Here is a 26,873-nt window from a genome sequence, read left to right as displayed (position 1 = left end):
TTATATTCTTGTATTAAACACGTGTTTTGTTTTGTGGTATTTTCAAGTATTTATGCCATCAGAAATCAATATTAAACCATTATGAATTGTAATTAATTCCTCATTAATGCAAACAGAGGGCATTTCTATCAATGACTATGTTTTTCTTAAGTATTAATCATCTAAATCTCGAATAAAGACATGCCGATGTTGTTTTAACACAATGATCTGCTTGTTTAAACTTTAACTGCATTTTATAAACAATAACCAATGATGATACAATTAGTCTATTGAATATCCACAGCATTGGTCAGAAGTTTTGCATCCCCTAGAATTTTAGGATTGAGACAAAAAACAAACAAACAAACAACAAAAAAAAAAAACAACCTTACATCCACATAATTTAGATCTTCATTTAACATCATGCAAAAAAGAAACTACAAAAGTCATAACAGTAGTACAGTATTTCATGTTAGATTTTGAAATGTCACTTGTATTTATTTTTTGTCAATTTTTCGTTAAATATATTGAAGAGTAAAAAGCGGTTTGGGAGACCGGGGACGTTTTTTTTTTTAATTTATTTTTTCCCCTTTCTTTCCATTAAGCTAGTTTGACCAGCTATCTGTCATAAACCAATTCCCACAGTTATCCCGATTTAAGAGCTGATATGCATACGGCAAGAGGGCTTGAAATGTAAGGTGTCCGATGTTACAATTGACCATCATGGCAAGGGTCAGTGGTAACATTCTGTGAAGGTTAAATACATAACAACACATTTAACTCATGAATTTAACGTTTTATTGAATTTTATTGAAGCAAATGTTTATTATTATTATTATTATTATTATTATTATTATTATTATTATTATTATTATTATTATTATTATTATTATTATTAAACTCAATAACCTAATATATTAATTGAAAAATAAAAATGTTAACATAAGGCCATTTTTGTTGTACTACTTTTAAAACTTTTTAACATCCCTAAAAGCAAGAATATGCCACTATTTGTTTCCTTCAGTGCAAGCTTTATGTGCCCAAATAAATATAGTTCAGCTAATGTTGTATGGAGTCAATTGTAACACGTGTTACAACTGGCCTAAACCTAGGGAGCCCTTACTACTGCTGCAAGAAACAACAAAACTAAGAGCAAACAATTCTGTCATTGATAAGTACAGAGATCAGGGATGAGAATGCTAAAAGCCTGGATCCATAAACTGGATAACATAGGTATATATCACAAAAATAAAATTGGGGGAAAAACGAACTTTACTAGGCCAAAAATCGATTTTTGTATATGAAATCTCAAGCCTTTGGCAGACAGCTCCTCTTCTACAGGCAGACAGAGACCCGAATTGAGCATGTGCCGAGTGAGACGGCACTCTAGTTTGCTTGTGATTGGAGAAATTCAAGGCGTACAACCGTCCTGTGTTACAACTGTTCCCGGTCTCCCTATGTAATCCAATATGTTATAAAGACTTTTAGCAGGTTTCATTCGACTTTATAAAGCAAAATTAATTAATTCTACACGGTGATGCAAAACTTGTAAATTGTTGTTATGGAAACCAAATGAAAGTCATATCACGCAGAATGAAAATAATTACAATTTCAAGATTCGTAAAGTAAATTAAAAGTCTTTATTGAATACTTTGTACAAAATAACGACGTTCTGTTCCTTTCTAATGTAGTATGTACAAATAAAATATGAAAAATTATTGCAGAAATGTAAACAGATTCAACACACACACACACACACACACACACACACACACACACACACACACACACACACATATATATATATATATATATATATATATATATATATATATATATATATAAATTGTAATCCTGCTTTTTGTGAGACAATGGTTACATCAAACCATATTTTTACAATTGTTTTATTTACAAATACAGCATTATAAAGGAAGACCTTTACCCTGTCAACGGGACGACGTTTTCACATCCAATAGTGCTTGACTTTTAAGAGCTCTGTTCAAAAGGGAAAATACAGGTTCCTTCAATGTCCATAAATAGACACCAACTTCAATAGCAATTCATCACAGGAACCGTGCAACTTATAAAGTTTACTAAGATACCATTGTATTTGCAAATACACGTTTTAAATTGTGACCTGCAAGCATACATATACACATACATACAAAAAACAAGCACGATACAATACAGTATTGTCTCCAGTGGCCTATCAGTTAGCAAAAGAAAAGGTCAATTTTTTTTTTCCTAAATTGCATTTGGAATTAGAATATATTTAGGAGTCATTGTTTGGAGATAATCAAAAATTCAATCATTATTTTCTAATGTTTATTTAATGTAAATAATGTTTTATTGTATAGTTTGAGTTTATATCAAACATCCATTAATAAAACATGTGTGAGACCGTCAACAGATTTCTTAAGTCACCTGTTGCGTTTGTCCTGTGATACGCTAGCAGTCCCGGATATACGTGGGTTTAAACACAACCATACCGTTGTATATTTACCAAAAGTATTTGTTTGTGTTAAGGAATGTGCATATCACCACGTGTGCACACTATATGGGCATATTAATATATATATATATATATATATTATAATATATATATATATATATATATATATATATATATATATATATATATATTGCTATTTTTGTTCTCTTTTTGCGCCCATTGGGTTAAACATCTCTGGGTACATCGAAATGATGGTTTATAAGGCACAGTCTGATTAGTTTTAGTTCATTATGATAGATAGTACATTCCATATGTCACTGGCGCACCGAAGAGTCCTGGGACTGGCAGCGCGGGTCTCTGGAAAGAGCTGGGCGGTCCGTACAGTGAAGGTGAACCAAGGTGCGCACCGAGTGGGAACGGAAAGGCAAAGGACGGCAGCAGTGGCTTCGTGGCCAATTTGAACTTTTCTAGTTCAGCCTCTTGAAGTCTTTTGGCTTTAGCTCTTCTGTTCTGGAACCATATTTTCACCTGTGTTTCTGTGAGGTTTAGGGAGTTGGAGAATTCTGCTCTCTCCGCTATGGAAAGGTATTGTTTCTGTCGGAATTTTCTCTCCAGAGCCAGCAACTGCGAGGTGGTGAACGGGGTTCTAGGCTTTCTGTTGTTCTTGTGTTTCCTTAATGTACAAGGCGGGGGGCTGGAGTGTCCTGTTTAGAAAAACAAAACAAAAAATGACTTCATTATTTTTGCCAAAAGATGCTTAGACCGATGCATGGTTACATTTTTTAGAGGGTTTAAAACTGATGTCTCTGTTATTTGTCGGCCTTTATTGTTTTTCACTCAAACGCTTTCAAAAGGTACACTTGTTATTTTTATATGACAAGCAATGTTTACTATAGGAGATATGTATATTATTCTTGTATACAAAATAAAATAATACAATACAGGAACTTATCCAAGTCAATTGACCTATTTACAAAAACAACACGAAACAATTTACTTTTACTTTTCTTTGTATTGATGGAACGATAGATATTATAAGTTACTCATCACTTCCAAATATTAATGTCCGTATACAGGTTGATGTTGCAGTGAGTATACGGTTACAAGGTATGCAGAAAATCGAATGTTCCATTTCCCATGATAGGCCATTCATGAAATTAAAGTTAACTTGTTGACTTCAGCAGACTTATTCAGCAGGCATTTAAAACACATGGCAATATAATTCATCAATACGCGGTTAGGTTACTGGTCTAATTCTAAATGGAAAAAATAATACTTTAAGTTTGAACTTTAAAAAATAGACACATAAATGTGGCGTGGATTTGATGATTTACTGTTATTCATTTTAATGTTCACATCTAACTGTTTAGTTGCTTATAACTTAATTCCAACTATGTGAATCTACATTGTGGGACTGAGACAAAAACAAACGTAACATAATTGGGGGGGTGGGGTGGTTTGTGAAGGGAAATGTAGACCTTTTCATTTCTTCTTTTAACGCTATCCCAATTTAAAAGTAAAATTAAATAATATTCTGCTGACCACACATGGAATATTTGGGGATTACATAAACATAACGAACAATTTAAAACAACAATAATACCATAATAATAATTAAAATACCTGTCAAATGTATTATCTGACAATGATATATCATTTTTTTTTAAATTAGCTTTTACAAATTGAAATCTACTATACAGCCCTATAAAAATGAACACATCATCAACATTAGTGATATAAACGTTATACGGCAGCTCGTCTTTCTAAGATGTTTTACTGATAAAGATTTACTTACTGGGTGGAGTTGAGAAAGATGAATTTTGAAACCAAGTGCTCTGGTCCTTGTCACTAAAATCTTCGATGTCAGTTTTCGGAGACTCCGTTAAGTTTGGAAAACTCTCCACAGGAACGCATTTATCCGCAGAAATTGCCCTTGGTGACCGAGGCTGATCAGCAACGGGCTTAGTGGGAACCAGACCCTGTTCATTTGGCGAATATTGAGTCCTGCAAGGCGATCTCTTGGAAATAAGAGATTCTACACTAAAAGGAAGACTGAGTGCCTTGCCTTTACATCCTTTGATAACGTTGTTATCTTTTAATGGACCATCTTCCTTCTCTGAATCTTCTCTTTCGTGCTCCTTTAGATCTTGAGAGAAAGGCCCGTGTACAGGATTCATGACACTAGAGAAAGGGGCCATACACCTGTGCAGAAACCACTCTTCAGTCCTAAATCGCTTTTTGGCATGCGACGGTATGGTCAAAGTACACCGCTTTCTGTCAAAATACCCTCAACTTACTGTGACTTATCTGCTGTGCTTTCAGCTATAAAAGTTCTGTAACTTTCGCTTTATCTAACCGCCTTCCAATCAGATTGCCCATTTGTCTATATGACGTTGGAGGCAACGTTGTGATTGGCTGACAAGCTTCTAAAAGGCATCAAGAATGATTTTTGAAAGAAATGAGTAGTTAATCATAGTGTCTTGCTGGGAAGGTTTATGGACAGCTCTAGGGCTCTAATCTCCTAGGCGCACTGAGTCACCAGAGCAATTTCAGTATAATTAACCAGTAGGGCAGCCTTGAAAAAGAGTCGCTTTACTCATTAGTAAAGCACTTATTGAAACCATACAGGAAAGCAACCACCCCTTTGGTATTTGCCCAAGTTTTGCATTTTGTCTATATAGCCTACATTACGTGTTTTTTGAATATTTAACCGTTGCTTGCATTTTCTGAGTAATATAACGATAATTTATCCATACTTGTTTCTTTGTATTCACTTATACCTATGTATGTAATTGGGACTAATATATACAGTAAGCTATATATTTTTTCTTTTTTCATTTGTCTATCTGTCTTTATGAGCTCAATAAGTTAAACTTAGTTACCATAAACTATTAATAAAGTATAACTGTTTAAATAAAGCATTTGCACAGCCTAAAGTGTGTCTTGCCCCTTTTAAGACCGCAGGAGCTTCATTTGAAAAGCACCAGGCAATCCTTCACTATATGTCAAAGCATTTAATAAGGCAGACAAGTTATGTTTTGGAAGGCGCCAGGCTCGGCAGGATCAAAAAGGAAGCTACCTCAGGGAGAATAGGCAATAGTTAACTCTACTTAACCAACTGTGCTCAAAAAGTTGAATGTCTCGTGCATGGCTGGAAGGGGAACATTCTCACAGTCTGCTACAGAAGGGTGGGTTAACAGTTTAATTCCTAGAGTGTTGTTGAAAGGGAAACCTTTACCTTATATTACACATTTAAGTTATACAAGTTATTATTTCAGTTTAAATAAAACCATTAAATAATAATAATAATAATAATAATAATAATAATAATAATAATAATAATAATAATAATAATAATAATAATAATAATAATAATATAAATGCTCATCACTATAGTGTTTGTTTACCAGCTTATGGTATAATAAATTCAATAGATAATCTCTTATTTGTTCTGCAGACAGTTATCAATTTTACTAAGTTTTGTTTGCTATATTTAGCATTTTACAACGCGCTGTTAATAATGTTAATTTAAACAGCAATACCATATGCCTACGTGGTTATTATGTGTTGAATATTGGAAGCAGGCGATAAGACGCTGTATATCATTGATAGCTGGTTACAAAATGTTTACAGGTGAAAAGGAAGTTTCATAGCATTGTAGGTGACTTTTTAGACTTTTTAGACATTGATGACTTTGTTTGACAATACACCGTGAATAGGTTGTGAAAGGGTTGAGTAATATGGCAAGGTGACAAAAAGTGAAAATTCACACAATGTTTCAGTGTCTAGTATTCCATTCAAAAAACAGTTTAAACGTCAGCAAAATGTTAAAGTGCTTTGTGTAAAAATACGTTTTAAAACGCCTGAAATAGGCTATTTTAAGAGCGGCGCACACATTTCACGTAATATACATTATTACCTTTATTGTACTGCATGGGCTGATGTTTTTCTTTCTTTTAAGTGAGTATTAAATAGTTTTATTTGTCACAAGATTATCAGAGCTATAGTAGTCTTGAATCATTTTCATTTTGCTGATCATGGAAGTTTTAAGTGATTTAATTGTGAAAAAAGCTGAAATATGCATGGTAACATACTTTAAATGCGCTATATATATATATAGATATATATATATATTATATATATAATATATATATCTATAATATATATATATTATATATATAATAAAAATTTTATTTGTTTTCCTAAACAAAAGGAATAAAAAAATAACATTCATCACGATTTGACTACTTGCCTACTTGTAATCTTTATTATTTTTATGGTAAGATACCATTTATGTAAAAATAATAATTTGATATTTTAATATCAAATTTAGTAATAAATCGAAACTACGTAAATAACATTACATTTAATAGGAAAAATATACTTTAACGAACATTTCAAAAATATAATAAATAAAACAATAAATAAATAAATAATTAAATAAATTTAATAAAAAAATTAAAATTTTACGTTAATTTGTATTGTTTTTTTTTTTTTTTTTTTTTTTTTTAACGCATGGGGTTCCAAGGTTCCAAGAATCCTGTGGAGTCTGCTCCGAGTAACAAAGTTCTTAATGTTATAGAGGCTAATGAAACACCTGTATTAAAGTGCTTGCAGAATGAATCATCTGCATCATTATTACAAGCCCGACAACCAGGCCTATGTTAAATTAATCAGTGGGTTACTCACATGTCATAACATTAATTTGTTTTAGCTGTTTATTGAAAAAAAGAAATAGCTTACATAGCTTACGCACACAGAACAATGCATGTGGACGGTTTTGCTTTAGTTTTTCATACCCATTATATACTCGGGAAATGCAGTTAAGGATATTTAAGTAAGTCGGGTAGTTTATTTTAACACTATACTGTCGTATGACTGATGAAGTAAGAAAACAAAATACAAAACACATTCCTAGATTCATTTAAATGTTCTAAATGTTTATTATTGCTGGCCGCGCAAAGTAGATTTATTCTATTGTATAATTACATTTATAATTACAATAATGAGAAATACTGTTTTTGTTGTATACGCTGCTTGATATATACTTGTATTGCTAATAAATACAATTTCACAAACTAACAAATGTCAAAATGTAGGCCTATATTTGTCTTTAAAACGGGAAAGAACGTCAATATATTCCCTGAAACTTAAAATAAACTTAAGGTATTTTATCGTAATGTCACCCTATTCAGTAGTATACGAGTTTATTTAATACTCTATGCCGAATGAAAAGAGATATTTCAATTTACTAACAAAATATTTTGCAAAGCCTACTGTATTTTCATAATTAGAAGCAAATTCCTTAAATAAATACATTTTCCCATTTGAGAAAACTCCTTATAAGTGCTACACAATCGGAGAATCTTAAATGTCAAATAGTTAAACCGACACAATGGTATTAGGGGTCAGTGTACATGTATCAGCCTACATTTTTTCACTTTGAGCAAATCGCAGCCATATTGGTCACTCTGTAGTAAACCGACATAAGCTATTTGCCTACAGCCGAAAATCGGGTTCTTAAAGGCCATAACGACGCTTTATTAGTGCAGTGTACTCGCATCTAATGAGTTTCTCCAGCCACTTCGTGTTCTTCCACATTCTCGTCACACACGGCATCGTGAGACCAACAAGTTACAAAAGAGCAAATATATTCTACAATTGTCCATCAACGTATTCACACTTAAGACAGGTAAACTACTATCAGTCCTTAACCTCTTTTTTTTTTTTTTTTTTTTTGTTTAACGTGTTTGTCTTTACTGTAGCATCTCGTTAACGTGCTTCTATGTTGCTTGCAGATGAATTTAAATGCAGAATTTGAACGTTGGCCCCAGTGCTGTTGATTTCTTTACCTCTCTATTTGTTCTTCCTCTCTTAGGAGCAAAACAGTCGCTCGAAAATACTTGAATACCTTCTTCCAAATGCTTTTTGCACGACATGAGTCAGGTGTTTATAGACAGGATTGTATTTGAAAAACAACACTAATATCACCTAGCCTTTAATAAGATTGTTATTTATATGGGCCTGTATTGTTCACATACCAGAAACAAATCAGTTTCTTAAAACCTACTTTGATCATGTTTTTGCACATGGAGCATAACAGTCTAAAAAAGTTGAGTGAACAATATCTACTTGTTCAAGGGTCTTTTCTTCATGACTTCTGAAATAAGTAAGTATTGAAGCTTTCCTACTGCCGTAGTAATCTTCTAAGTTGTGGTAGTGTTTGTGTCTATCATTTTTTATCAGATATTCTATTAAATGTATGCATGCTTGTCTATATTCTATGCATTTTATCTTGCACTGCAGATGAAGAATATACATTTATATAGCAGCTTAGTGCAACACATAATTACATATATAACACACATAACAAAGTTTCCTATTGCATAAGAGTCCAAGAAAGTAATTCAAAGAAAGTCAGTTTATATAAATGTTCCTAGAATGTGTTGGGTACAACAATCCCTTAATGTGTATTTCACGCATGATAACATTGGCTTGTGTCTTTTTAGTCTGAAGGCATTATTTTAAGGTATCGTGCTACCATCTGACTATCATGCTCCTCAGAAGAAGGGGCTTCAATCAAAAACCCCTTGCATAGATTTCCTTTTGTGTCACAGATACTGTCCAACACAAGAACATTATTTACAGTACTTTATTATATGATAAATAATAGAACTCATTTACAAACTATATGTGGAAATAATGTAGTCCTTTACTTACAAATCTTAACATTACATTCTCATGTTAAGTGTAATACAAAATCATAAAAAGGTTAATTTCTGAAAAAAAAGGAATAAATGTGGAATAATATTCCACTGCAGCAGCCCAGCATCCTGGCAGCTTTACCTGGTTTCAGAGTTAAAATCTATATCCTTACTCGTTTCAGTCATGCTTAGTGAGGTTAAGACATGGCCCAATATGTGTGCAGAGACTTTCAGATGACAGAGAATTTCCTGTTCCTGAGCTGGGGTGTCTGTCTTCTTAAAACATTTCAGAATTGAATCAAATTGAATCATGAAGTTTAGGAGCACCAAATATAGACAGAACTGCTGTTTATCATGTAACAGTTTAATTCAGATCAACAAACATACCATGTGAATTGCTAATACTGCACAGACTATACTGACATTAAGAGAGATGAAAGAAACCTTTCCAATTCATCCATTCTCTTTTGAATAAATGCAGTACTCCATGAATGCTCCTTGAGTATGTCTTATTATTTCAACCAGTGTGGTAGGAAATTGCGTTTCTTATTAATGAGCAACAGTTGCTAAGCGTTTATTGAATTGAATGACTTTTGCATTAAGAAACTCTACAGATATATTTTAAATTCCGTTTACATGGATTAGGCCTTTTTGGATAACATCATCAGAATTAAAATAAAATAATAATTAAAAAAAGTATTCCCTGATCTGTGCTGTGAAATGGCATCCAAACCAGAAGACATCAGCAGACAGCAGATCACTTCCAAGGGGTTAATGCAGTCTTCATTGAAAAGTGCTGAATAATGAACAGCAGGTATCTGAGTCCATTCCAGGCAAGCCATATGGATTATTAGGTGGCATCCCCCCTGGTTGTTCACAAGATTGTCAAAATGATGGCATGATATCTGGAGATTTATTTGAAGCCTTTTAAAGTGCTGAGATAACCTGTTATGACAATGCTAATTCATTGTTAAACGTTTATAATGTTAAGGGCTCGTAGTTTTGAATCACCCTTGCCATGTGTTAATTAAAGCCTATTTTTTTGTGTTTAAAAAAAAATAAAATAAAAAACTTCAGTTTTCATCTTCTGAGTTTTAAAAAGCCAGCAGGATATGATGACCGAAATAGAGCATGATACAAATTGAATGTGTACAAGAAGAAGAATGCATTAGTTACGATTAGTCAAAGCCTTACCAAGTAGCTCTTTGAAATGAGGTGTATGGGTTCTGCAGTAACTTTACAAAATCACCCTGGAGGCCACAATTGACAAACACTACAGTAATGTTCTCTTTCATAGAAACTAAGCCAATTAAACTTGCCATATAAATTATAGGATGCATTCGAAGAATTAACATTTTCAAATGATGAAATGCCGCTGCAGTAAAATGAAATAAGTTCAATGTAATGGTCTCAGTTTGGAGAGCATGTAAAAATTACTACAAACCACCACTACCGGTACTTGAAATGAAATCCCAGTTATTCCATGAAGCATTCCACAGAGGGTTTAATTTTCAAATAGTTCTTACTGATTTCAAAAGAGTTCCTTATAACAGCTTGCTAGTGAGTAAACTATGTCAGATGTCATTATATAGTTTGAAAGCAGACTGGTCCCTTAAGGTCACGTGCAGATCATTTTCAGGTTTCACAGCAGCAATAAAATGTTCCACATGGGACGTAAGTCCAAGATTTACAAGCATGGCCACTATACATTAACCACCGAGCCAGTGCCAGTGTAAGAATATCATGACAACACTACAACCCAGGGATGGTACCTATAATTGCAGCTATGCAAAGGGTTATTAACTGACATCACAAAGTCAACATTCAGAAAATTCGGGGAAAAACAGTGATTTTCACTTTCCTTGTCAGTCACCTGTAATCATACAGTCTATAAACGTTATATAAACGTAGCAGGGTGACAGAGAAAGGGGGCTCGCAGTTCAGAGGATTGACCCTGCTTTAATAAAATTTAACCACTTGCCCCCCCCCCCCATAAATAAATAAATAAAAATAAATCTACACAAAATCAACTATATGCTTTCTGGAAACTATTCATTTTCCCTTAAACAAAACAGCGTTTATACATTTCTTTTAAATAATTTTTTTTTTCCAAGAACAGCTGAATGGAAAAAGCCTGGAAATTATGAGTATGAATCACAAAGTAATTTTTTTAAATTTTTATAAGTTGCATACTAAAAGTGCATTTAACATAGACTGACAGTTCCCACAACACAGTGCCCTGTTTTTAAGCCAGTGTACGTTTTCAGAGAGGTTTAAAATCATTTGATATAAACAAGCAAGAAACTATTTAGAACAATAATTTTACAGTTTTCTTCTTGTGACTAAGTTTTTTTTTTTTGGGGGGGGGGATTAGAAAATCGTTCTTTGCTCTTGTTATAAAATTAGATAGATTGAGATTGGGGGAGTGTTGCCTCATATTACTGGAACATGTGAATAAAAAGATGCATGATCCTTTCCATAGAATAGTGGTTTAGAAAGAGCCCTTAATCTCCTCTCCTAGGGTGAAAAAGAAAGTGGCCTGACCTTTAACTAAACAAGAGCCTGACATGACCTAATCAAGTTTAGGCTAACTTCCAACCCAAGATCTTGCTAAGACATTTGGCATTAATGCTGAAAACCTTAACATGCAGTGACATCAGTTAATAAAATACTGTTGATATATGGTTAATGTTATATATAGGTTATATATATATGGTTAATATAGGAAGTGTTTGTTTTTTTGTAGGCAGATGCACTGGTAATTGTTGTCTGCTGCGAACTTTCCATGTACAGTTCTGTTTTTCTGGATATATCAAAGCTCGAAACTTTTAATTTATTTATGCAAAATAAAAGAGTGAAAAAAAAAGAAAAAATATGTTAAAGTATTAGATAAATATATAACACAATTTTCTGGTGTTGCAAGGGTTTAAAAAAAAAGGAAATGTTACACCAAAAGTCATAACACCAGTAAGTGGTGGAACTGCAGGGAAGGTGTGTGGAGGACAAGCAAAGGGCCATTTTATGCTGCTGAATGTGCCTATTTTAATGTGACAACCTTCTGTTTGATAAGTTGCATAATATTTTGTAATTGTCTTGTCCTTGAAAACCTTCCCATTTTTGTTTTAGACAATTATAAACTTCCAAAAGGAAAAAGATGCAAGTGTAGTTTACCCATAATGGGAAACCTTTCCCTGGTGTAGGGAATATGCAGGTACCCAGGTAATGGGAATATGTTATCATGTATAGGAAAAATACCAGATACCTAGGACTGATGAGAGGAACTGTTTCGTCAATTATGGGTGGCTGGATATGCATGTTTTCTTAAGGAAATATTTGCTGCAATCTTTATTAAGATTGCCCAGCCAGTTCGGCTGCATTACGTTTCATTTATATGTCAAATAGAGACAGTTTAATTTACAAAATAACTTGTATTTTGAGTGTAGGGCATAAAGATGGTGTTGAACAATTAAATATGCAATTGTTTGTAATGGTGCCAATGGAAATTTAGCTAAAAGGCCAGGAACAATAAGTATAACCCTATGGATTTGAAAACAGGGTGTAGAAACTAATTGTGGTCACTTTTGTAACCAAGGAATTTCCTATCTGTTTTCAGATATTTTTTTCCCTTAGCAAGCAAACAAACAAAACAATTATTTTTCACAAAAGCTCACGTCACAACAGCAATTAAAGGGGAAACTTAATTGGCAACAATCATCATCATCACTCTGGCCTTTGAGCTAATTTAAACCACAAGACTTTTAATAAACCACAAAAATGGGTTCACATTGTATAGGAATTATACTTGTTTGGAGATACGTTGTTTAGCTATTTGTCTTTGATTCCTATTGATAGAGAAGTCGTAATACTGTGACCTTTCAACTTTTGTTCCAATCTGATCAAATGTATAGTTTGAAAGTCAATCGCACTTGCAATATCCAATACATAATGGATGTTTGATGAGATATTGTGCTTGTCAGGAATTTCCTGCACCATCAAGTGTGTGACCAGCAATGTAACAAATCTGGAAAAAGCAGAAAATCACATTTCTAGGAGACGGAGTATGGATCAGATTCAGGTGATCCTGTTGGTGAACTTGTCACCTCTTGGTTTTATCCTGAAAATATGAGCAAAAACAGGAGTGTGATGGAAGTTACATTTATAAAATCAACGGAGATGATGTGACCAGAAAGAGCAAAAGCTCACAGTAAACTTGGGATTTGTTTTCTACACTGTGGTAAGGTTTGTTCTGAAATGGATGGAAAAATGAAATTTACTCTGCAATCCTTAAAATGGACAAATGTCAGAGTTGAAAACCGAGCTGGGTACAAATGCATGCATGAAACCCACTAGATGGTGGCTAACTGGTATAATTAAGTGCAGAAAACACTTGAATGTTTTTGTAAAAGAGAAGAATATTAAAGCTTAATGGAAAACATAGATATAAACACCCAGTCATAAACCAAATAAAAAAGAGAAGTGTCCTTGCTTGTTTGGCCAATAACTACCTTTGGAATAAAATGGGAAGTTTAGAGCAGTTAAACCTAATAAAAGTGGAATATGGAAACTGAATGGAGTTAAAAGAATATGAATTGGAATCAAGATAGAAGAGAAGCAGCTTGACCTGAGCTCTAAATCTGCAGGAATATTAGGGTTGCCCTCATCCAGAGGTTTGGATCGGGCAGAAAACAGGAAACCACAAAATTGAGGATTTGAAGATTAACTGAGTAATGCAGATAATGTGCAGATCTTAAAAAATTACTTTGATACTTTTCTAAATGGAACCTCTGCAAGACTATCTTTGCGGTTTACCTAGTTTGCCCCTCATCACGTGAAATGGTAATGGGAAGATAAGATGATAGTCTCAGACTGTTCATACTACCACAATGTCACATGAAAGGAATACAAAGAATTGTATTTGTTGTGAGACATTGCTTCTTTTAGCTTCTGACATTTTATGTTCTTTTTGTTATAAATGAAAAGAGACAGCTGAATGTATACATTCCATAAAACATACATAGCAGATATGAATGTTCAGTGAGATATTATGCAAATCGTCTTTGAGAACTTCCTTCAGAATGTATTACTTTTGTGATAGCCTCGCAGGTTCCATTATGGTTATCTGTTGATATCACATACTAAACACACTGGCAAAAAACAAAGGGTACTGAGCCAAAAAATGCCAGTTTGGTTCAATTTGGAGCAAATTCCTTCACAGTAAAGCAAAGAAAAATGGGTACCCTTATACGCTGACCAACTGTCCGGCCATCCCTCTGTCACACTATACCATAGCTACTTTTTACCATACACTCCTAGCATCCTGTAGACATTTCAGATTGCACTTGGCTGTATGAAGCAAAACAAAGCATGTTTGCTTGTTTACTCTACAATGACTGTCAAAAGTACTTGTGGCAGAGGAATGGTATGGGAAAGGTTTTCTTTGTATGGACTTTTCCCATAGAGTTGTGTCAATACAATCAAACCTAACAAAGTAATGTCACTCTATCTCCTCGTGGACAAGGATGATCTCATGTGGGACTGAATATAGTCATCGAACAGGGAAGAGCGCAGGTTTTAAGACAGCTCTCTGGGTTTGGATTAATCCACCCAACTACTGTAAGCAATCTACATGTTAAAATTGTTGACCTGTGAATTCAAGACAGACCAAGATTTATAATGTCTGAATTGTAAAAAACAAAGTTAACAATAAAACAATTAAAAATGTGTTTTAATAATAACAAAAATTGTAATATTTAAAATGGTTATGCACTGCTGCATAGTGAATAGAAATATTCATTTAGCTTCCAAGTAACATAACTGGGCTTTACATATAGGTTTGCTTTTCACCAACATTGACAACATCTTACAGTGTGATGTTGCTTTGTTACTTTGTTAGTACAGCTTGGACCCCCCCCCCCCCCCCCCCATCACCACATTATTGACTTTGTTGGCAAAGTATTTCTCTGTTTAATATTATAATTACACTATAGGCGTCTCTGAAGCAGGGTTATAAAATCCTTTCTGTACTGGATCTGTGACAGATGTTTGTGTGATTACAGGTTCACCGCGATTACCAGAGAGAAAGGCCAGAACAAATAAGTAGGCCCGATTGTCCTGAGATTACAATTTAGAATTCCTCCCATGAAACGCTAAACAATGGGAGGGAGGAATTTAAAAGGGCCACTGAATAAACAAGCATTACATTTTCTTTGAGAATGAGTGGCTTGGCTTTTAAAAGACGGGAGGGATTTGCAGCATATCCATAGTTAAGAAGCAGCCAGACTTCCGTGAGAGGAAAAGTTGTCCACATAACTTTTATTTAATACTCAGCTGACGTTGATTTTTTTTTTTTTTACTCTTTTTTTTTTTTTTTTGGAAAGGGCTTTGTTGTGCTGCTGCTTAATGATCTGGAAAATACAATTGCACTTTCCTGACTGTGAAATTTGCTTTGAGGGCATCATAAATTAGCTGCTGGGAGATACTTAAATTGATTAGTCTTTGTGTGCTCTATGCATAGCCTATGTTCATGCACATTCTTATGAAAACCCTGAATAATGAAGGATTGAAAGCCATAGTTTTTAAGTATATTGTGCTGTTTTTTTTTTTTAATACATTTATCCATTTATTTTAATTGTCTTTTTACCAGAATACAATATGTGTATACACTGTGTAACTTATGGTATTTTAGTTTCATATTTACAGAGATGGGTGGTAAAGTCGAATAGACATTCAAACTCAATTTTATTCCATTTGCAATAATATAGGGCCTAGTATAGGGAAAACATTTTGGGGATATAATCTTGAGCATTAAATATAGTGTACTGTATGTGTTGTAATACTTATTTTGAATTTAGTAAGTATGTTTTCATTTAATCCAAAAAATGACAAGTAAAAATGCTGGTGGAATATGATTGTGAATTGGCATTATCCGCATTCAATTTGTGTCAATAAGTTAGTATTCAGAACCAAAGATGAACCAAAGTGCTCTATTTCCCTTTATTGCTATACTGGTAACTCTGATGCAAAAAAGGGCTTTGCTTTCGTAAATCAAAAATGGTATATCTTTACCATAGAAAACATAACATCAGTAATTTTACTTAGATATTTATCTTTTTAAATATAACAGGCCCATATCTTGAATTACCAAACTTCACCCTCTTTCACCTCTGCCTTGTACATAAAATTAGGCAATGTATCCCACAATGGTCACAGAACAGGCTTTAAATTGGATGTAACTTACACACACAAAATGACTTTTCTATTGGTCTAGTAATTTAATATAGGATCATATGATAGGGCATCTGCTCCCTTAAGCCTGTATATCTCTGCATTATAATGTGCACTTCCTGCTGGGTTTTTAACTTTTGCTCTGTGTAATTGATGGCTTCCACACTTCAGCTAAGTTCTTCACTCTTTAGCTGGCTGATTGTTTGTATATTTCTGCAGTGCAGCCTCTTTGTATCTGGCATTGTTCTTCATAGGAGCATTAGAATGGGCTGAGAGAAAAGTCTCCCCCAATATTTAGTAAACTCCGAAGGGCACTTTTCATTTTATTTTGCAAGCTTGGCACATGCCTTCTGTTACTAAGTGGCCTTGCATTCAAAGGCTCCCCATCTTCTATTCTTTAGCCCACTAGGTGCCCAGACTTACAGCCCTGGCAGCTGCTGAGCCTTCAGAAAGGCTATAGACTCCTCTCTGCAGGTGAGCCCTCCTGCCAAAGCAATTTCCAATCAAAGGCTCTTTCAGAATTTCAATAGGAAGCTGACTTAGTGTGCCACTGCTCAAAGTGCCTTCACAATGACTGCCCTCTCTAAATATGCAGCTCATATGGAGTGAAGCCATTCTGCCTTTTTGTCTATGGTGGGAGCCAATGGCTGGCGCAAGTTCCTTTGGTTCAGGGGAAGGGCATTTTTCTTGCAATTATCATACGAGCTGTTACACATTACTCATAAGGTGTGGTACTCCCTCAAAGGCTTCTTCTGTTTTTGTTAAGCTGCTGGCAAGCTGGGATATCTATTCATTTGGTTACTTAAGTATAATTGCTTTCTTTGAAGCCTCAGAGAGGCAAATAATTTGATTTGCCCTCAGGCAGTAATGGCGACTTACCCACTGACCCCCCTACCCTGTAGCTGCCACAGCACCTCTGTAAGGGCAGCTCCCATACAGAGAAGAAATAATACAGCTAGGGCTGCTCAATTTCACCTTCTTTTCATCCAATTCTTTTTAACTTTTATTAACAACAGCTTTCACAGCCATTCCGAATGCTTGAAATGAGAAAAGTGAGACTCCCTGAAGTAGACTGTCAAAATCACCACAGCATTTCCTCAGCTTCAGCAGGGTTGAGAAAGGACCACTAACTCAGTTCACACTGGAAAGCAGGAATCATGCTTGCATTTTGTGTTAACCAAGCTTCAGTATGCATGCCGCTTTGAAATTAACATTAAATACATATTATTTTATTCTGACCAGGGTATGAGCCTTTTTTGAAGACATTATTTAATTTCAATCATAAACTCTTTTAAAATATGTTTCTTGTTTGTTTTGTTTACTAATTTATAATTGTTTTAAGAATACATGACATACCTTATTGTTTTTGGTGCAGTCATATTTATAATTCTTAAAACAATTCTAAATTATAATGAGACAATATAAAAAAAATCTATTCTGCAGACCTTGGATACCATAAAGTATTAACACAATGGTTGATAATCTGTGTCGTTAGGAAGCAATCAAAATATTATTATAAATATTAAATGCTTCTTGTATTATTTATTCTTGAGTTTTCAAAGGGATTGAGCAGCATTTCCTGCAGCTGTGCCAGCTGGTAACAATTTTGAGACTTAGTAAAGCAAGTTACTGCCAAATAACTTCCCTTTGGGATATTTTCAGGAGACTGTGTAACCAGTTTGCACAGAAACTACTTGATCTTTGTTTAAATAAATAAATAAATAAAAAAATCATTAACTTGGATACAGAAAGTGTTATGAGGTCCAATAACATGTATGTGAAGTTTTAGTGTTTAATATTGTTAGGTACAGCAAAGTATCTTTTAGTTTGAGCTTCTCTGTCAGTTCTACAGTATTTAACAGTACAATAAAACCAAAATAACAGTCTACTTGTATCATTCTACATTAATTCAAAACTTTTCGAACGTACATGAAGCGCCATGTATTACTATGCTGGTCCGAGTCATTCACACTACCTCGGATGACATTAGGAGCATTTCAGATGTCTCTAGATAAAGGAAGAATTTGGCAATGTTGGAACTTGGGTCAGCCTTCTTTGGTATCACAACAGCCCACTCTCAGGCAGAAGCAGCAAATGTATATAGGAGGGACATGTTCTTTGACTATTGTTTAGCAGGGATAACTGATATTAAAGCACCACAATCAGAGTAAATGAAACAAGGATGGTGGGGAAGCATATTACCAGTGCACTGTGCACTGAAGCCCATAGCAGAAGCATTGTGTTTTGAATCCTGTGCAATATGCTTCCCTGTCTCACAATGAAGATTATTTTCTGTAGCACATGAATTAAGCAGAAACATCAGTAGAGAATCATACAGAACACACATAACATGTAATGATAGGAAAATGTAGATCATGTAAAGTATCCCTTTATGATATAAAGACAAGAAGCACTGTTTTTTAGGCATACTTGACAAATCTATAAAGACACAGAAGCCAAAGGTTTCCAATTATTGTTAATTCAAAAACATAAAAAAACCATGTTATATTTTGCTTGTCTATGTGCCAGATTAAAAAACAAACAAACAAAAAAAAACTCTCTTCCTGTTGAAGGAGGCACATGTTTAATTTACTAAGACAGATCTTAGACAGGACTGAAAATCTAAAAAAAGCTCAATGGTGGTTAAAAATGAGAACACTTGCAGAGCAAACACCTCAAGATTGGACAGTTTTCTCATTGAGAAATCCTATAATTATAAACTCGAACTAGGTAAGGTGAATCACAATGTTATTTGCATGATTTGCATTCTTTTGTGATAGATTAATAGTCACATTACTTTTTATTACTATTTAAAAACTAGGGGGCTAGAAGTCATAGCAGAGGAAGCATGTGTAATTTTATCTGTGCAGTACTGTGTCTAAAATCAGTTTATTATTTTATGAAAGGCTGTTTGTTTGCTCATCAATGCTAATTTCCATTTCAATTGACCTCTAATTTCTGCCATGAAGATCAATCTCCTTTTCAGGCGATACGTGGTCAATGCTATCTTACTGTTAGGCCACAGATTGGTTCTTTTGAGTCTTAAAAGGATTGCATGTTTCAAAAGAAGTGTTAAAGCACTGAACTGTTTATCACTAACACACAATAGCAGTCATATTATGTGAATTTAATCACTTTCCCCTAAACCCCTTCAGGCAAATTCTTTAATTTCTACTTTGCCTGTACATTCAAAGATATTATTATTTCCTACTGGAACTATTTAACACACTGTATATATTTACATAATATAAAGATGCTAAAACATAAGACATTAAGGACGCCATTCAAATTTTTCATCTAGTTTCTCATAGTTTTAATCTTATTCATGTATACACATTTTCAATGATTAATAGGGTAGAACGCTCATACATTTCTAAATCTGTATTTTTTCTTGTTCATTCTTACACACAGGAAATGAAATTGCCATGTTTGGGTGAGTGAGATAGAAAGAAGGAGTAATTTGCTTTAGTTTAGTCCACAACACAAAACGACAAGCTGGGAGGAGCAAGCTGTTGTTATGTGCATGGTCAATGAGTCAATTAAAAGCAGCAGTAGGCTGTGCTTCTCATTGCCTCATAGCTTAGCATTTAACCATAAACAATAAACTATTAATGAGGGGGATTCAGTCTCCTTGAATTGTTTTAGGAAACGCAATGTTATTATAGGTATTACATATTGAGCAATAAAGAAAAATAAAAAAGTTAGCATGCCACTGCAGTAGCACCTAAGATACTTTAAATGTAAAAAAAAACTGGAAAAAGACAAACTGCTCCAAGCCAATCCCCTCTTGACCAGCTGGCTAATGTTGCTAGGTTACTAAGCGGTGGAGTCTGGTTCGTCTCCACATGGCTTCTTCAGGTGCCTGAGCAGTAGGGGTCGCTGAAGCGCTGGGAGGTGAACTATCCTCAGCCAATTTTCCTCCCTAATCTCTAAGAGCTCAAAGGACAATGTCAGGCTCCCTGTGGGCCACAGTCACTTAAAGTCAAGATCAGATTATGTCAACTGGCATGAAAAACATGTGTGAAGATTAGCCACATAAACCAAGCAGTGTTAAACCAAACTGTGTTAAACCCAACTTACATTGACTTATACCAGTTAACAAATGACATGCCTTTCGTCCAGTCGTCATATTTGTCTCCAAAATAGCTTTAGCGCTAATGATCCATCTTCATCGGTAGTAATAAGGCTTGATAATCAAATATTGATGTGATGGTGGATCAAATTTACTGTTTGGGGAGTCAATTTGGGTTTTTGAAAAGCACCATTTGCATAATACAGTAAATCAGAAGTCTGCCCCTTACAACACCAAAAGAAGGTTGTGGTAATAGAAAAGCATGTGGTTAAAAGCAATAGATGGTTTCTATAAAAGATGGCCATTTTTTTCACGTTATCCTGAAAGTGTCAATATCCTGCCAGAAGAGGGTTATACAGGTCAAATGATGTGAATTTTGTAGTGCTGAGGAAAGTTCAGAATAATGTCCAACAAAACTCCACAAATACTATTATAGCAGTTCATCTAAATTTAGAACACAATAGCTTGTTTTTATTTCTATTTATTTATTATTCTCACAGAAATAATAGCTTGTTGGCTGTTCAATTTTCACAAGAGAATTAATAATTAAAAAAAAAAAAAAAAATTGATATGTATTGTGCATACTATGTATACATCTCAGTTTGAATAAAATTATTTATATTAGTGCAAATTACATTGAACTGAATCTGCTTTGGGGAAACTTTTAGAGAGAAGCCAAAGTCGTCTCCTTTGGTCTCCCCATTTGCACATGTAACATGTTGTATTGGAGACGTTATTATGCACTCGTTCTATTAGACTGTAAAACACAGTTCCAGATGATTTAAAAGATCTAAACAGCATAGAAACACATTGAAGTGCTTTTTATCCTGAAATGAATCTTACATGCACTCCTAATGAGCTCCATCTCTGACCTTGGTTGTATGTTTGTAAAAATGTCATGTCTCATAACTCATGACCCTGGCACTTAAACGATTTAGCATTAAGGAAAAACATCCAAAGAAAGGCTTAGTGCCAAAGGTCTACTTTAATAACAGGCTTCACAGGGAATTCAAATAATGAAACTGAAACTGAGGCGATCAGGGAAATAATATTCTGTTGGTTGATGCAAAGCACTTAAATGCTAGAAGAAAATAATAATACGAACAATAATTAAATAATTCTTACTATGAAAAAACTATAAAGACATACATATTCAGTTGAAAAACTTTGAAAGCTCAGTTATATTACAGGGAAGTGAAAACCCATTTACTGAAGAAGACTTTTGACAGGTTTTATGTGCATGTAGGGGGTCTGTGGTATAGTATACTGGCTAATTTGTGGAAATGTAGTCTGACGATGTAGGTTAAAATACAATTTATCACTGTGTGTGTAAATAGTCAAACTAGTCAAACAGTAATTGACAGCCAGTTATTATAGGATACCTCTTTTTTAGAGGAAATCTGTGCAAACCTTTAGAAAATATCCACAGCATAGTAGACTAATATTTTAGTCTTTATCTACATCTTATAAAACTACAATTACACCACACGCTATAATCAAGAATAATGTGTTTACTTGTGGTGGTAACTTTTAAAAGTTTGCCAACATACTCAAGGTGGCATAGAAGGCTAAAAACGTACAAGAATCACTTTCCAAATAATCATTGTACCAATTTAGTACTGAAATGTCAAGTAAACTAAACTGCTACTCTGTCGTACCATTTAGAATAATGAGAAATTGTTTATACTTATTTAAGGTGTCATTTCAAAACCCAATTCAGAAGGATTTTCTTTAGCTGTCCTTAATGAAAGGTCTCCATTCACAATAGCCCTAGTTGTAGAAGCAGGTTATTTTCTAGCAAAATATTACTCAAAAAGACTGGAATTGCAAGAATACAGGACCCTGTTCTGTGCCAAGAAACATGATCCTCTTCAAAAGGTCCATTACAAATAGAAGAAGCCTGCAATAGTAACACATACTGTATTGAGAGCTTATCAACATATGAGTGCAGTTACATAATTCACTTTAGAGAGGCAAATCAAGACTGCTTAAGACAGGACATTTTTCTTGTATACTGACATCAGCCTCCAATTAAAAATGTAACTTACTGGCTACTTTCAAACAAACAAGTATGTTAAACAAGTAAGTTTAAATAATGCATTTAATACTCTATGCATGCTTTTTAAGTGCAGGTGCCTTTTGAACTTATGTAGATGTTTTATATATGGATTACTGCTTATTCTAGTTCTCTTTATTCTCATTTTTTTTATATATTATCTTTGTCATGGCCCAGTGCCAGCACTAGGATTTACTGGGCACTGGTGCAAGACTGTGAAGTAGCCCCCTCGCCCCCCCAAGACAGTAATCAATCAACTAACAGTATATCCAAACATTTTAATAATCAATTATGTAACTAATCAGTTTAATAATAACTCGATTTAGTTAATATTTAAACATACTAATAGCTTCAATTAGTCACAAAACATATTAATCATCAATTGGATTTTTAAATTAGTGTTATCATCTCAACTTAGCCCACAGTACACGTTACAACTCATAAGCAAAAACACTATGAACACTAAAACACTCTATGAACACACGAAAATTAATTTTTACCATCCATTACTTTAGACAGAATTTCGTGAGGCGGACGGATGGACACATTCCGCTTGTTTGATGTGGAAATGGATAGCCATTTATTTCCATTTCTGTTCTAGCACCATGGCTGACAGCAGTCTGAGAATGCTGTTTGTGCTCTGTGATGATTTTTTTTTTCAGACAGAAAGTTGCAAGCAGTAGTTATATCATATATACCAAACTATAACATTAATATTATGGATCTAATATATAAAACATCTTAATATACAGTACAGACCATTGTAAATAGAGGCTATGTTTATTGCATTTTGCCAGAATTGCATGTAGCGTTGTAAGTTACCTAGAATACAATGAATACGCAATATAGCGCTGCCCAAAAGTTGTACAGCTTCCTATATAATTAAATAATTTTGCTTCATTGAATCAAATGAAGCCTTTTGAATAATGCCACATTAACATATTGAATTAGATACCACTTTATACTTTTGCATACTTCCAAAACTGACAACAATTAAAAAATATAACATTTTGAAATCCAACATGAAATACTGTTCTGTACTACATTATGGCTTCCAGTAGACTTGCAATGTCATTCACTAGTTTATTTGCTTACATCAATGGTTCTCGCACAGTAACAGTATTAGTGACTGAAAAATAAACACGTAAAAATAATTTTAAAAATCACTATAATACTAAGAATAACCGTAGACTTGACTTTCTTTGTTTCAGTAGGATGGGTGGGTCTGTTTCTGTGAGCAAAGTTATTTTAAATTGGAGTTTTAAAGAACGGTTCTAGATTACTTTTCATTAACACAAATTTACGAAGAGGGAGGAAAATTGACTGTTTTATTTTTAAATTGATAATTACAACAGAAACTGATTTGTGTGAATTAATACTCTGTTAAGTTACAATACACCCATGAGGTACCAGCACAGTCGGAGCTACGAATGTCCAGCTAAATAATCTTTATTTATAAAACGAAATGTTTGTATGGTGCATGCTGATTGGCTGTTGTAGATATTTTGCTATGCAAAATAATACAATACATGGCAAAATTATTTTTTGCCGAAGCACAGTTCAATTAATAAATTCTCAATACGCAACATATAAAACTAATAAATATACACATTGTTTTTAAAAATGAGTGCCATTCCTTTCGTCACGTTTGATCTTTTCGGTGGCTCATGCTTCAGTGCGTAATTTGGCTGGTCAAGAGTAGCCTACTCAGCTTTGTTTAGCCTCCATGCTAGTCTCAATCACTCCATAAACAGTGCTGACATAGACCACAATGATAGCCTGTTATTGACCAAACATTTAAAAATGTCAACAATGTATTTTTGTATTGGCTTCTCCAGGTCAGCGGTAGAAATGCATGGATAGTGAACTTTGTCTTTCCTCCTTTTCTGTATCTTTTCATTATCAACAAAAACTACATAATTGGCATTTTTAAATGCTTGGTCACTAACAAGGCTAACATTGTGGGTTATGTTAGCTCTGTTTATGGAGCGACTGAGACCAGCGTGGAGGCTTCATTCGTTTGAATTAATTACAATAAATGCAACTCCAGTTTAATGTTTACAAAAAATATACTGATTAGTTTCACACATCCAACCTAACTACAACCGAAGATTAATGCAACACACTACTGTACAAGCTGCATGTGAGCGCAATACACAACCACTCCCTAATAATGAATACATTTTAGACACCAAAACTCTATATGTTGGAGAGTTTAGACATTTTTTTTCTCCATATATGCATTGTCTTCCTACCTCTGTAGCTGAGTTTGTAAGGTCTCGTTTTAATAATCTGCAGACTAGAGATTGAGAACCACTGGATTACAAGGTGCTCAATAAAACATCAAATTATGTTAATCTATTTTTTAAAATTATGTCTCAATCCAAAAAAAAAAAAAAATGTAGGTAATGCAAAACTTTTGTCCATAGCTGTACCTGTGGGGCTCGGCCATGTTTCACCATGTGGAACTGCTCATGGAGCAGACCAGGCTGCTCCACTGAATGGTTTCGCCAAATCGGCCTGATTGGTCACAAAATGACGCCTTTAGTATCACATCTCTCAGCAGAGCAATCACATGACCAGAACACTGACCTATTGCCAGAGCGCTAACTCTGTGTGACGCCTCCAGATAGACAATCTGTCAACTGTGATTTGTGTTTTCACTGACAGTCCGCCATTACTACCTTGCTACGGTTTAGATTAGATGGCGCCTGTATAATTTTTACGTCATTAAAGAAAAAAGAAATGGACTCGGGCTGGCTCTCCCAAAGACTGGGCCTGAGTGCAGCTGTGTCCTATGCACCCCCTCGACGCCGACCCTGTCATGAGTATATGATAGATTGTTTGTTTTTGGTATAAGTCAATTACAGTATTTCCATTAGTGCATTAGTGTTGTTTTACATATGCCAAATATAACCTACAAGAGATTGTTACCAAATGGCTGTATTCCCATTGAATAGATCTAAGGGAAGCCCTCCAACTGCTAAACATTCCTGCTTTGCATTAAAGATGTACAAAAAACGAAGTTTTATTCTTGCAATGTTGTTTCTATTTCCTGAAATCACTTCATTTTTGTCATGTTCTTTAGGGCTGGTGGGTCAGACTGCTTCAATTACCCTGATAGGATACATGTGGCCGCTATCAGCTCTGGCATCTTCCCTCGATGGGGCTTCAATTGACTGGCTTTTCGAGGTAATTAAACAACTCAGAGGAAAGACAGTGATTCTTCCATAACTGCCTTTTATGTTGTTTTGTGTAACAAAATGAAATCATTTTTAATACATGACTGACTGAAGCCTCCCCCAAACCCTCAGTGTAAGTTACTTAAAGTGATCACAACCTGTTTCTGCAACTATGATAGGGTTCAACCTAGATGTGTATATACTTCTACATGAATAAATAATTTAAACAAGTTAGAAAAACAAAAATGAACAGATTCTCTAAAATATCTGTCTCTGCCCTAGTGTTTTAGAGCTTGTTAAGATTTTTTTTTTCTGAATGTTTTTGCATTATTAATCTACATTTCTGCTTTTTTTGTTGTTGTTGTTGCAATTGTACCTTTTTTTAATTTTCCTGATGTTTGTTTTAAATGTATTCTTACAAACAAAGAAAAACAGCCCACTCCTCTCAGATACTGGAACTGCATGCTGCAACCTTGCGATTCTGATGCCCTGATGAAGTCCTGAATCCTCTGTGTTCTGGCTGACATCGATGCAACATTTTTGTTGGGGGCGAGACTGCATATGGGTGGTTGAAGATTGAATTAAAAGCCAATTTTATACTGTAAATCAGACGTGGTTACATGTGTTACATAATCTATGTATATGCTTATTAACATTTGTGTAGTAAAGGCAGCTGCGCCAGAGCCTCTTCAAATAACGGGGTGAGGGTGTAGTAATCGATATGCATTGCAGTTACCTGAGTTTAGAAATTACTGAAACCTCTCTTTCACTCTCTCTCTCTCTCTCTCTCTCTCTCTCTCTCTCTCTCTCTCTCTCTCTCTCTCTCTCACGAAATGTTTCAGTATCTATATATACATTCTATATAAAGCACGGACCATGCAGGAATACATATTTATTTCTTTATGAATAGGTTACAGGTACAATGCATAAAAAAATTGAAAATGTATTTGATGCTACAGGCTATGTGGATTATTATTATTATTATTATTTTTTTTGAACTAAACACAATATTAATATTTACAAAACAGCCATGTTCATTCAACAACTTGCAAACATTTACTGTTAGCATACAGTATCTGAGGTGAAACACTGTTCAGGAAATGGTAGAAGCTGACATTTCTTTATATTTCGGAATTATATTTTGTCATGGGTTGTTATTGAAATATGTAGGGCACGTTTCAAGTAATACAGTATTAAACTAATA

General features: G+C 34.3%; 1 protein-coding gene and 1 long non-coding RNA gene across 2 annotated transcripts; one reads left to right on the top strand and one right to left on the bottom strand.

Moving 5' to 3' along the window:
• Nucleotides 1–2,605: 2,605 nt before the first annotated feature.
• Nucleotides 2,606–4,728, bottom strand: LOC121321580 (homeobox protein MSH-C-like). Its single transcript, XM_041260584.1, has 2 exons — nt 4,227–4,728; nt 2,606–3,135 (listed from the first exon to the last, which is right to left on the bottom strand). The coding sequence occupies exons 1-2, from the start codon at nt 4,627–4,629 to the stop codon at nt 2,720–2,722; spliced, it is 819 nt and encodes a 272-aa protein (XP_041116518.1). The 5' UTR covers nt 4,630–4,728; the 3' UTR covers nt 2,606–2,719.
• Nucleotides 4,729–5,472: 744 nt separating this feature from the next.
• LOC121321508 lies at nt 5,473–26,536 on the top strand. The gene is made up of 3 exons (XR_005950946.1): nt 5,473–5,619; nt 25,576–25,679; nt 26,097–26,536. It is a non-coding gene; the product is annotated as an uncharacterized LOC121321508 (long non-coding RNA).
• Nucleotides 26,537–26,873: the final 337 nt, after the last annotated feature.

This window comes from Polyodon spathula, chromosome 10 (assembly GCF_017654505.1).
Source record: "Polyodon spathula isolate WHYD16114869_AA chromosome 10, ASM1765450v1, whole genome shotgun sequence".
Classification (NCBI taxonomy): domain Eukaryota; kingdom Metazoa; phylum Chordata; class Actinopteri; order Acipenseriformes; family Polyodontidae; genus Polyodon; species Polyodon spathula.
The sequence above is the reverse complement of the archived record's forward strand: the minus strand, read 5'-3'. Positions and strand labels throughout refer to the sequence as shown.